Here is a 13,451-nt window from a genome sequence, read left to right as displayed (position 1 = left end):
TGGCTGGTCCTTGGCTGGTCCTTGGTTGGCCCTTGGCTGGTCCTTGGTTGGCCCTTGGTTGGCCCTTGGCTGGCCCTTGGCTGGTCCTTGGCTGGTCCTTGGTTGGCCCTTGGCTGGCCCTTGGCTGGTCCTTGGTTGGCCCTTGGCTGGTCCTTGGTTGGCCCTTGGCTGGTCCTTGGCTGGTCCTTGGTTGGCCCTTGGCTGGTCCTTGGCTGGTCCTTGGTTGGCCCTTGGCTGGTCCTTGGCTGGTCCTTGGTTGGCCCTTGGTTGGCCCTTGGCTGGTCCTTGGTTGGCCCTTGGCTGGCCCTTGGCTGGTCCTTGGTTGGCCCTTGGCTGGTCCTTGGTTGGCCCTTGGCTGGTCCTTGGTTGGCCCTTGGCTGGTCCTTGGTTGGCCCTTGGTTGGCCCTTGGTTGGCCCTTGGCTGGCCCTTGGCTGGTCCTTGGTTGGCCCTTGGCTGGTCCTTGGTTGGCCCTTGGCTGGTCCTTGGCTGGTCCTTGGTTGGCCCTTGGTTGGCCCTTGGCTGGTCCTTGGCTGGTCCTTGGTTGGCCCTTGGCTGGTCCTTGGTTGGCCCTTGGCTGGCCCTTGGTTGGCCCTTGGCTGGTCCTTGGCTGGTCCTTGGTTGGCCCTTGGCTGGTCCTTGGTTGGCCCTTGGCTGGTCCTTGGATGGTCCTTGCGTGGTCCTTGCCTGGTCCTTGCCTCGTCCTTGGTTGGTCCTTGGCCGGTCCTTGGTTGGTCCTTGGTTGGTCCTTGGATGGTCCTTGGTTGGCCCTTGGCTGGTCCTTGGCTGGCCCTTGGCTGGTCCTTGGATGGTCCTTGCCTGGTCCTTGCCTCGTCCTTGGCTGGTCCTTGGCCGGTCCTTGGCCGGTCCTTGGTTGGTCCTTGGTTGGCCCTTGGTTGGCCCTTGGTTGGCGCTTGGCTGGCCCTTGGCTGGCCCTTGGCTGGTCCTTGGATGGTCCCCTTCAATTCCTTTTCAAACATCAATCTTTGTACTGAAATATTCTTTCTGTCATGATTTGTGGACATTAAGATCTATAGAGAAGCATCATCTCCTGGTCAGACGCTGTTATTCATGGAAAAGGTGGAGTCATAGTGAAAAATATGCACGCCCAGGAGAAGGCCAGTGGCTGGAAGTTGGAGGGGATTTTGCTGCCATTCAGCTGCTGTTTTGCTGGGAGGGGCCATTTGAATGGCTGCTACTGTAGAAGCTCACTGTTTGGGATTTCCAGATATCTGGGTGCCAAACAACTTTCTGAAGCTTTTTAAACAAATCCACTCCTGGGTTTCAACCATTTAGGAGTTGAATACATCCACAGTAAAGTCTGCTATGAACTGAATGGTTTTCAGAGCTGTGATAGTTTTTCTCTACGCCAAAACAAATAAAAGATAAATGGAGATAAAAACAAAGTCCTTTATTCCTGCTGACAGAGCTCATAGCTTTGGGGGGAAAACGGAGCTTTCTAAACGGAAAACATCCTGGTCGCCTCATCATTCTTCCACCTTTCTTATGGACCGATGCTTTCTATTTGCACCACCTGTGTTCACAGTTATTGCAGTTTTAATAAAGTCATCTTTTAAAGCTCCAGATGAAGACTGTGTCGGACCGCAGAAGACACAATCCATAAAACATTTCCATCTTCAGAGGCATTGTGTGATTCTTCAGGGAACACTGACTGATTCCCCACCTTTCATGCAACACAGCACACCCACATCCCCTCTACAACACCACCTGGTGCACTCTCTCAGCAGCGCCACGTCAGCATGCTTCCTCTCAGTCTTCATGCCCCTAAAACATGTTTTAATGGTCCCTGCTGAAGTGGAAAGACCCCTGACATTTTGACAGCAGGCGCATGGCGCTGTACCCCCACAGACCTTCACTGTCACAGCAGAGAACGTAAACACACCTGACAGAGAGGGATTCATGCAGATTTAGAAATGATTACTGCAAAGTGCATTTAGTGCAAATATTAAGACAAAGTGTCAGGAGAGACATCTACAGATAGTTTGAACGTCTGAAAACTGCATGCAAACCTCTGCAGAATCCCTAACAATGCAGCCATTGAATGCAACACACTAGAAATGTCAGGAAATCTTTGTACAATTCATGAAATTTCCCCTTCCTGCTGACAAGGCTTTGAGTATGTGTATGAAAAGTAGGCCAGCGAATGACAGGCTCCATTTTTCACTGCCTTTACTTTAGAGTGACGGTAGGAACAGCAGCTCTGCTGGGACACACGAAGCGTGCAGGTCTTACTTAACCCTGTTCAGTTTCAATTAAAATCACTTTCCTCTCTGTGTTTTTAACCAAAGCTGACCTTTACTTTGCAGCTTTGTTAAAAACAAGTCTGAGCTTTTTTATTTTAGTAATTACTTTGCATCACAATCGTATCAAAGCAGCTGCCATCGCACCTTCTCTCCCTGACTTTCCATGATCTCCTTATTTGGTAAGTGCACCTTGAAGGTCAGGGGTGTCCTGTTTACGTGTAAAGGTCTATGATGGAGGCGCATCAAGGGGCATTAGAACTTGGGACTGTCATCACGTCTCTAAGGCTACGATCACCCTGCAGGACTTAACGCTCTATTTCAGTTTGTTTGCAAAGTCTGATTTTTTTTGCATTGCTGTTCACATTTCTAAATGTATGCGACTTGTTTACCATCCATTTTTATGGAAGTAAACATGGATGGTAGCGCTGGAGCGCATCTAGTGATCTTTCACAACTTTACAAACTCAATCTTTTCAATATAAATACTGCTCTCAGAATCATCGTCCACAATTGTTGTTTTTCTTGCCACTTCTGCATAGCCAGTAGGGGTGTAAATCACATCCATCATGGCGATTCGATTCAGTATCGATTTCCTGACCCAACGATTCGATTATTTTCGATACTCAAGAATACACCACGATACGATTCGATTAATCGGTTAAATTTTTTTTTAATTATTATTTTTTTTACACCTTACAGGCTAAACAAAGTTTCAAGTTTGAAATAAATCAATGAAAGCTGTAATATAATTATGCATTTTCTTTAGAAACAACAGCAAATAACAGAAGTAGAAAAGTTGCATCAAAAAATACTGCAAAAATACTGCACAATATCAGTGTAATGAGTTCAATGCAATACCTCGGCTCCAGAGAAACTGTCCAACATATTTTTTTAGAATGTAATAAATATACTCAGGAAAGAGAGATGTTGCTTAGAGAGTTACACAGGAATAAAAATAAACTAGATATAAGGGAATTGTTTCAAAAGTCATCTGGGGATGTAGTTTTTGGTAGTATTTTTAATTTTCTAAGAAGAAAGGGTATTTTAGGGAGAATATAATAGTTTGTCTGGTCCATACTCCATTCTGGAAGGTGGCGGTAATGCAACTATAAGTTGTTTGCCAACCGCCATAAAAAAAAAGAAGAAGAAGAAGGCTCCAGAGTGTCGACGTTGCGGCCCCCTTGAGAGACGCTCCGCTGCTCCTCTCCCAGATTGTAGCTGACCGCAAACAGCGCCGCAGACAGGAGGCCGGCTTGTTTTGTTTTATGACCGAAATTGCGGAAAACAACTCGTGAAGTTTGACCCCCTAGAAGAGCGAGGTGCGCAAGAACGCTGGGACCCTTTTTCCACCTGGATCTCCGCTCTTTTTGGCCCTCATGTCCCTCCGTCGTCGGACTAAACTCGCCCCCACTTCCTCGCCGCCTCGGCCGTATCTAGACCCACAGCGTGTAGCTCAGACCACGCTTCAATATTGAGCATAATTTAAAAATGTCTGCATCAAGCTCACTGCAACACACTGCTGTAAGAGTACAACCAGGAAGCGAGGTAGGAGAGCAAAATAGGTTTAGCGCCACCGCAGCACGGGAGGGAGAATTACGCCCAGGAGCAAATGGATAAAAATGGACCGGAGGAAAAAAACAAAACATGAATCGATTATCTTGCGGACGTGTCGATGCATCGGATCGTCGGCTTTTGGATCGATGCATCGATACAAAACGATTATTATTTACACCCCTAATAACAAGACACAAGAATAGTGACCTTAGTCGGCTATTAACGACATTAAGGTCGGATGAATGCGACCTGGCCGTTCAGACACAGATTGCATTTGAAAAGATCAGATTCGTATCAGATTCAGGACCACAGAGCCAAGTGGCCGGGATCGCATTGGAAAAAATCAGATCTGTGTTGTTCAGACTGATATGAAAAGATCACATCCAGGTCGCATATGGGCCAAAAAAATCAGATTTGGGTCACTTCAGGCTGGGGGGTGAAGGTAGTTGTTCTGTAGCCTCAAGATGGAGAGCAGCTAACACTGATCTCATCCAGCATGCAGCAGCATCAGGATCTCTCCGTGTCCTAAACCGACAATAAAGTAAAATTTGATCAACTCCAGTAAAGTCATTGTGCTGCAGACGAGGTGACATGCAGAGTGGAAACGTCCCACGATTACCTGGATAACGATGTCAGGATAGTTCTCATGTTCAATCAAACATTTACTTGGTTCAGCCATCCTCTCTCCACTTCCTTCAAAAACCTACTTGCAGCGCAAACCTCGAGAAAATGTCCCTTGAGAAATAGTCAGAGTAAAAATATCAGTTTGGGGATTTTGCTTCCATTCCACTGGTTTTTGACTGGGAAGGTTCATTTTGAATGGCTGCTACTGTAAATATAGAGGCAATAATATACCATTCCAGTTCACAATATATTACATTTCTCATTTTTTCATCCAGATAAACTTTTGAGAATAAATGTCACTAATAATAACTAATTAATTGATCCAGATTTAGATAAAATCTAGACAAAACCAAAGTGTTTGCCTTATTAGATCATCCTTTCCTTAAGATGTTTTTACTCCTCATCCACAAAGTGTGACTCGAACCTTCTTCGTGTTTAAACAAAAACAGATTAAGGAATCAGGAAACAAAGCCAGAGTAGAAAAATAGAAAAGCATAGAAACAGAGAACAGGATTAGATTTGAATGCTTAAACAAGGCAGCTGCAGCCATTGGGTTTAATACTATCAGACGAATCCCTCTTGCGGTGTCATGAGGAACATCTGACCTCGTCAGCCGTCAGCATCAATGCATCAAGGTAACGTTCTAGCAACATGATCAGGAGCAGAGCAGGAGCGGCATCACGGTGGAACATGGAGGATTCTCCAAGCTTTCAGTCAGGGTTTTTTTTCTTTTTTTCGCCATGGGTGAATTGTGTTATTTCACATTCTGACATGAGGCTGCATTAAATGTCAGAAGTAATATGATCACTTTGCATTAAATACTTGCTCTAAGGGTTCTTTGGGATTTCTGTTGCTAGCATACATATTTATGTTGATTTAAAAGATCGGAAAAGTTAAATAATGTATTTTTAGATGTAACAGAGCAGGAAATCATCTCTCTACCCCTAAAGTATATGACTTTGTTAAATGAATATGTATATAATGAATACTAGTAGCAGATGCTCTTTAGGCCAATTTACTGAACTCTTAGTTATTTATCAACTGCACATTACTATTTGTGCATAAATATTATCCACTGAATTTTACTTAATGGAATTTCCAAAAATGTGAAAAAAACAATCAACTGGACTTTGTTTTCCAAATTTGAAGATGTTTTACTTCCCATCCAGAAGCTTTTTTAATTCCAAATGTCTTGATTAGCGTTGAGTTCCGAGCTTCATAGAGTGGAGCAACAAAGCCTAGTTTTGGCTTAAAAAACATGCAAATTGAACCAAAAGAAAAGGTCCACCCACCCCTTCGGAATGGGGAGTCGTTGTTGGCCTGCAATACTCGATGCTGGCCTATGCATCTGAAAGGGGGGGTCGTTAGGGTCATAGTTGGCCTGACTGACAAGGTGAGATGTTTCTGTCTCCTGCATAGCGATGGGGGCTGCGATGATAGCGGGAATAGATCAACTCTATCGCTGCAGTGTCGGTTTTTGAAAGCTGAAATCTGAGTCCCCCCCCCCCCATCTGTTTAAGGTTGTTTTTTCTTTCTTAACATAGATGGCTTCCTTCACGCCCCTCTCAAACCACGTCTTCTTTGTCCAAAATGTGAACATTCTGGTCCTCCATAGAATGTCCTTTGTCCATCAGGTGTAGATGTAGCGCAGAGTCTTGTCCAGAGGAGGGCGCTCTTCTGTTCTGGTTTCTCCAATATAAAGATCAGAGCATTCCTCGCTGCATTGACCTGCAGACGCCACTCTGCTCATCAAGGCTGATTTAGACTCAGAAACCAGGTCTCAGTGAAAGCAGATATGCCCCGCCCCTTACGCAGACACTCTGCTGCACCTTTCCATAATTGTAGGTGGCCGCTGACAGGAGGCCTCTGATTGGTCAAATCTACATCCGCTCTACACTATGCATACTTCCTGTCTGGTTCCTTACCGGCTTGTTTTGTTTGTCTGGCCGCCGTTGTGGAAAATGACTGGTGAAGATGGAGCAGCTAGCAGAGCGAGGCGCGTGAGAACGCTGGGACCCTTTTTCCACCTGGATCTCCGCTCTTTTTGGCCCTCATGTCCCTCTGTTGTCGGACAAACTTGCCCCCACTTCCTCTCCGCCTCAGCCGTATCTAGACCCACAGCTAGTTCCTGATTGGCCCTCTGGCGTTGGGGCGTGGAATAACATAGCGCAGACCACGCTTCAATGTTGGGCAGAAATCAAAAATATCGACAGGGTCAAGCTCACTGCGACACACTGCTGGGGGAGGATAACCAGACCAGACTAAAGGTCTGTTTTTTTTTTCTTTAGTTTGCATAGCCTCCCTCCTGACTGATTGACTTTATTGATCTCACATTGGAGAAATTTACTCTCTGCATTTAGCCCCTCCCCATGCGGCGCCCGGGGAGCAGTGTGGGGTTAAGGGTCTTATTCAGGGACCCAGAGTGGCAGTCTGTGGGTGTGCGGCTTGAACACAGAACCTCATGGTTTCCAGCTCTACGCTCTGACCACTAGGGATCTTCTTGATTTTGACACTAAAATAAACAAAATGAACTTTGAAAAGTTGAAACTGGCTATAGAGTAAATGTTGGAATGGGAACAAATGTTACCTGAAACACACTTATATTCAACTCTGTAGGTCTTACAGTTTTTCTGGATTGTTTACACATTTCTGAAAACATGCCTCATATTCTCAGAACTGTACACACAAATCCAACAAACACACACACAATGGGCAAAACCCTTCAATTCTCCTGCAAAATGAAACTTTACATTCAAAACAGTTTTATCTCTTCACAAAAGGCCATTTTGTGTTCAGATGACACACACAAACTATCATATGAACAGACAATAAAAAAAGCATTTAAACACTGATGTGCTCAGTGTAAAACACCATTCTCCATTCATCATAATGACTTTTTGTTCAGTGTTACACTTACTACAGACATTAAATACATAAGTGCGTTGTAAAATATTTTAGAATATTGTTTTTATACTCAGAACACACAAATATACTGTAACAAACATGTTTTATTTTTCCCACAAAACAATGTACACAGTGTACATCCCAACCGACACAAAGTTGCACATACAGTGCAGAAGATTTTACTGTATACAGTTACTGTAATAATAAAAAAAAAAAAAACTATGCTGCATCCTCTCTTCTGTTTCGGTCTGGCCACAGCACCTCATCTACATCACAAGCAATGTTTTCCCTGGCCAAGCAGCGGGGGAAATATCGCCTAGCATGGCGAATCCAGCCATGAAAAGCATCAACTGCTATATCTCCACATGCGTCTTCCATAGCTTGGAAAAGGGGTATACGCGTTTCTGAATTTAGGTCGTACACTTTCCATCTCCAGGCAGAAAAAAATTCCTCAATAGGATTGAGGAATGGAGAATATGGAGGGAGATAAACAACTGAAAAGCGTGGGTGGTCAGTGAACCAGTTATGAACCAGAGCAGCCCGGTGGAAGCTTACGTTGTCCCAAATGACAACGTACCTGAGCTGCTCTGGGCCGTCTATCTGATCTGGTGGAATGAGTGTGTTGTGTAGGGTGTCCAGGAATGTGATCAGATGGGCAGTGTTGTAGGGGCCAAGGGTAGCATGGTGATGGATGATGCCATGGTGGGTCATCGCTGCACACATTGTGATGTTCCCTCCGCGCTGGCCAGGGACTTCAACAATGGCACGCTGGCCGATTATATTCCTTCCCCTCCTTCGTCTTTTTGTGAGGTTGAATCCAACCTCATCAATGAAGAAGAACTGGTGCTCCACTGCATCCACCTCCAGCTCAAGGACTCTCTGAAACACACATGACAATATCAGAAGTAGACATGGAGCGGTCTCTATTGTGAAGCACAATCATTATGATTACAATATAATAGAAAGAAATATGTATGATTTATACAATGTTGACAGTATGCATCAAAGGTGGGAATGTACTGTATAGGACGTACTTGCACATAGTTATATCGCAATTCTTTGACCCTTTCTGAATTGCGCTCAAATGGCACCCTGTAGACCTGCTTCATCCTCAGTTTATTTCTGTGCAAGACACGGTCCAGCGTTGATAAACTTACCCATCAATATTTTGAAATATCTCATTGTTTTCTATTGTTTTTCTTTGTATTTGCCGTAAGGTAATGGCGTTATTTTCAAGAACCATGTTCATGATCTCTGTTTCCTGTTCAGGAGACAGAAGACGGCCCCGTCCACCTCTTGTTGGTAATCTTTCAGTTCTGCAATACAAAGAGTGCAATACTGTAAATACTGTGTAGGAATACATTTCCCAAATACTCGAAACACAATGTCCTACAGAACAGTCTACAGGTAATACTGTACTACTGTACTCATTGAGTACTGTATTGATATGCAGTACTGCAGATTTGTAGTGAGAGTAGATTTCTTACCTATTCTCATTGCGGAAGGTCCGGATGATGGATGCTACAGTGTACCTGCTCAAATTTGGCTGTACTCTTTGCCCAGCCTCCCTCATTGTTAGGCCATGGTTGACCACATGGTCAACCAAAGTTGCTCGGATCTCATTAGAAATGATTGTCGTTGGCCGTCCTTGGCCGTCCTCGTCGCCGTCCTCGTCCTCGTCCTCCCCATCGTCCTACTCTTACTCTCACTCCTCTGGCTCTGGCTCTGCCTCTGTTTACAACATTGGCCTCCATTGCTCCAAAACAGAAGAGCTCACCTGTTGCCCTTTTATGCTAAAGCTCTGATTGCTGAGTGGAAACATGTGTGTTAGGTGTTTGCCCATGTGAGGAGTCAGTGTGCATAGTAGGGAAATTAACTTTAGAGTTTTGAATACCAGTGTGTTCCTTGTGAAAACAAAAGATTTTCTTCATGACAATTGTGTGTAGAGTTTTGGAAAAAGTGTTTTTTAGAACTGCAATTTGAGTGTAAAGCAGGAATTGTGCTTGTAGTTTAGCAGAATTGGTTCAGGGGGTTGGTGCATGAGTTACATTTTGTGGTCATTGTGTTTCAAGTACCAATATTTGTGTGTAAACAATCGAGAAAAACTGTAAAGTAACACTTTGGATTTTAATGTTTACTAATTATATTTTATGTTGATTTAGTTTTGAAGCAGCACAGTCACTCGCATTTAGAAACTGTTAGCAGAAGGCAAACCGAACAGATTCAGGCGTCGCAGAGAGGCGCTTTGGCTGCCATATTGAGGAAAGGTTCCTGAAACCCAAAGCATGTTTTTCATTCAGTCAGTTTGTATGAAAACCTCGCCGTGGGCTGCAGTCGTAACAGCTACGAGTTAAACTGATGGCCAATTAGCAAGTAGCAGCACAATTAACAGAGTTCTGTTAAACAGACGTGAGCTTTAGGTGAGGAGAGGAGGCTGCAGCATCATCTGACAGGTGTTGATTTTATCCTCCAAGAATACAGCATGACACAGTTTAGTGGAACGAGTCGGGATATCAGGGCCGAGGTGTGTGCAGTTGACTGAAAACACGTCTCTTACTAGTAGAGTGAGGACCTTAATATGATGTTCGTGCCTTTTCCAGCTACAGGTTCAGTTTATTACAAAGGTGTGAATCTGGTTTAGGTGGGGGTCAGGGTTAGGATATGAGAGGGTTAAAAACAAATAGAATATTTATTCCAAATGTATTAATTCCCTTGGGGGCAATTAAACACAATGCAAGCCAATCAGTAAGTATCTAATATACGAAGATCTGGGCACTGAATGTGACAGACGCCCATTTTAACCTTTGAGAATCATAAATTTTGGATTATCATTCATTATTTTGAGTTTTCTGCTTGTGCATTTGTAAAGTTTTCCTTCGGACTTGTTTTCTAACTTTCTAACTTGTCCTTTTAATTTCTAAGCCTGTATTTGAACAGGAGAAGATCTGTATGGATGTATGCGACATGTATGCATGAATGGAGAACAAGGAACAAACACAAATTCACATTTATTTATATTCTTGACTTTCATGTACAAATTCAGTCATCTATACATATTGTTGGGTTCAAAAATGTAGGTTCGTAAAAGAGGAACCGAGTCCACCACACAGGAAAGAGATTTTCAACAGCTCCTGCAGGAGAAGAGAGCCGCAACCCCCCCCCCCTGCAGAGCCTTTTTATTAACAGATCATAACACATGGAGTGGGTTACAAAACAGAGTATTCTTCTGACAAGACAATTGATCAGGTCATAAGACAGAATGCATCTCCTTTCCTCAATGTTTTATGTGCACACACATTAATCACAATAATCATCATTGAATAAACCTAACACATATGTTTGTATTAAAGGTCGTTTGACCCCATATCACTGATCCACACAAACACATTGTACTGTAGTAGCCATTCAAAATTTCCTTTGGTTGGCGCTTGGCTGGTCCCCTACAATTCCTCTTTAGTTCAGTTAGTCACAGTCAGAGAAACAGGACTAAACACTGGAAAACAGGCCGATCTCCAACATCTAGAAACAAAGGTGTTGATGGCAGCAGCACAGCTGATATTTCTCTCCAGGATGGAGTCACAGCCAAACAGGAACAGACCAGAGGAAGCTACTATGAGAAAAAGCAGAGAGAGCAGAACGTTAGAGATTGAACTAACAGATTCTGCAGAGTGAGGAATGTGAAGATTTCATGTGGGGCTGTGAACACTGTTCACTGAGTTAATTCATTTTAAACCTGTAAACTAAACTTAAAGCTAGTTTTCATTTTAAAAAAATGAACAGTTAAACTGAAGCTAAAGTTAGATTTCCAGAATGAGCCTCAGGGCTGAGCTCACAGACTTGCTTACTTAAAAAATAAATAAATAAGAAAAAGCAGCTTTAAATGAGAGCCATATTTCTCAGTCCTGTCGCCTGGGAATTATTTTCCACTTTGCAGAAGCATGAAGGCTTTTGATAACAAAGATGCCTTCTTAACCCTGGCAGATAATAGGCTTCAAATTGGGTTTAAGTAGAGAAAGTGTTGCTTGGCTTTAACAAGGCGATCCTTCAGCGGAGCCTGTTTGTGCTTCTCTGCTACGAATGCAGAAGCTTGGCAGTGGATTCAGAGCCAATCTGTGGAGCTCCTGTGTCTTCTTCAGCCAACAGACAAAGTGTGAAATAATAATATAATTGTTTAAATGACCTTTAAAGCAGAATAACACGGACACATTCAGATGAAAGGGTAAGAAAGCAGGAAGAGTGTGATAAATGAATTAAATGAGGGTCACAGATGGAGTCCTGAATGAGAGCCAGCTGAGAATCAATGGGCTTCAGTTAACTGGACCTGATTAATAAACTGGTTTTTCAGCCGCTCAAACAAGTACATATTTTTACTGAAACATTTAATATCTGGGTGTTTTATTCCTTAGAATGACACTTTTGTCATGATTTAATTAAAGGTCTGACCCAAAATGCAGAAGACCAAACAGAGAGACCAGAGAAAAGTTTAAAAGGTTTATTAAGAATACAAAGATGAGTCCAGTGCTGCTCAGAACACTGTCAAACCGGAACTGGAAAGTGAGGGGAAGACACTGCGGTTAGTTCAGGCTCAGTGGGAAATTAGATTCTTTGGTTTGAATTGGAGGAATAGGTTGAACACTCACTTCTCCAGGAAAAGGCGTCCTTTATGGAATCCAGTCTGTGTGGAATGTTCCAGAGAGTGTCTTGTTTGGTGTTGGGCGAACTGGGTTACTGAGACTGTGGTTGTTCCTTGATGAATGGAGAAGCTGACTGCCACTCAGATTTCCTGCGGTACTTGAACGGGCTGCGGTGCAGATGAAACCTTTGCTCGGCGTGAAGCTCAAACGACCTCTTGGGGAAAGTGGATCCAAACTTCCTGTTTGGAACCCCAGCTCAGTTAGAAGCTCAGTTGATCCTTCCAGAGAGAGAAGGACCGAAACAAATCCAGTTTGCAGGATGACGTCCTGCCGAGAGGCAAAGACAAAAAACAAAGTTAAAACTCAGGTAGAACAAGAATTCAGTCTTACTCAGCCAAAACTCAGCTTGGCTAGAGTACCCAAAACTGGCAAACACTCTGGCGTCGAGGTAGTGGCAGTCAGCAGCTTAAGAGCACTCCACAGGTAATGAGGCAATGAGCTGCAGGTGTACAGGGAGACCCAATGAGGACGGGGCACCACCTAGTGGAGGAGGAAAGGAAGCACATCAACAGACCACACAAACTGGATTCCTGACAACTTTTAGCCCTTTGGTATTTTTAAAGCTGCTAATTATCAATGATGGACCCGCCCATATAATGCAGCAGTGATTTAAAGGAAATAATTGTTGTTGATTGCAGATGTGTCTAGTAGTTCCCATTGATTTAGCTTGTAAAGCGGGGAGAATGGCGCTAGGCTTACCGCACCGTGACGTCACTGCTGGAAGATGGCAGGAGGGAGGGGCTACTATATTTGGGCAAAAATGGCCGCTCACAGACTCAGTGATTGCCACGAAAATTATTGTTTTTTTACTGATTAACGCTAAAATCTTTAAATCACTGCGAATTTATTAGTTTTAGGTATAAATAATGATCCATTGATTATTCCTCGCCGACCGGACTTTTCCTTTAAAACAAAAACTTAAAGCTATAAAATCTGGGGGAAAAAAGAAAAATGTCAAGTTTTTAAATGAAAACCGATCATTTAATCTGAAAACCTGCTGTTGATCAATACATTAATTTTTTTATTTACCTTTTTGTTTATTTTCATTTTCATACAACAAAACTGAACAAAACATGATGGATAACCGCCCCCTGCCACGCTTTAGACCAATCACTGAGGTTTAGTTTATATTGAGTGATTGTTGCTGTTTCTCTGGGAATCTGCCTTAGCCTGCAGCCTGTATAACAGAGTCCTGTTAGATCTGCTCTGGTGAAGTTTTTAATACTGAACAGTTAGTAGTCCTAGCAGAAATGGGTAGATGCATCAAGCTGCACCTTATTTATTTATGACCTTTATCTAAACGGGTAAACTGAGAACAACATCTCTTTATTGACCTATCAAGGGCAGCGAAAAACAAAACAACAATAAGAAAAATATATATTTGCTGCAATGATAACACAGTTTAGCATGGACT

General features: G+C 43.3%; 1 protein-coding gene across 1 annotated transcript; it reads right to left on the bottom strand.

Moving 5' to 3' along the window:
* Window positions 1–7,562: 7,562 nt before the first annotated feature.
* On the bottom strand, window positions 7,563–8,490 carry LOC119796419 (insertion element IS630 uncharacterized 39 kDa protein-like). Its single transcript, XM_038304936.1, has 2 exons — window positions 8,378–8,490; window positions 7,563–8,222 (listed from the first exon to the last, which is right to left on the bottom strand). The coding sequence occupies exons 1-2, from the start codon at window positions 8,450–8,452 to the stop codon at window positions 7,563–7,565; spliced, it is 735 nt and encodes a 244-aa protein (XP_038160864.1). The 5' UTR covers window positions 8,453–8,490.
* Window positions 8,491–13,451: the final 4,961 nt, after the last annotated feature.

This window comes from Cyprinodon tularosa, unplaced genomic scaffold, assembly GCF_016077235.1.
Source record: "Cyprinodon tularosa strain WSP-4 unplaced genomic scaffold, ASM1607723v1 ctg549, whole genome shotgun sequence".
NCBI lineage: Eukaryota > Metazoa > Chordata > Actinopteri > Cyprinodontiformes > Cyprinodontidae > Cyprinodon > Cyprinodon tularosa.
This window is presented reverse-complemented; position numbering and strand designations above follow the sequence as displayed.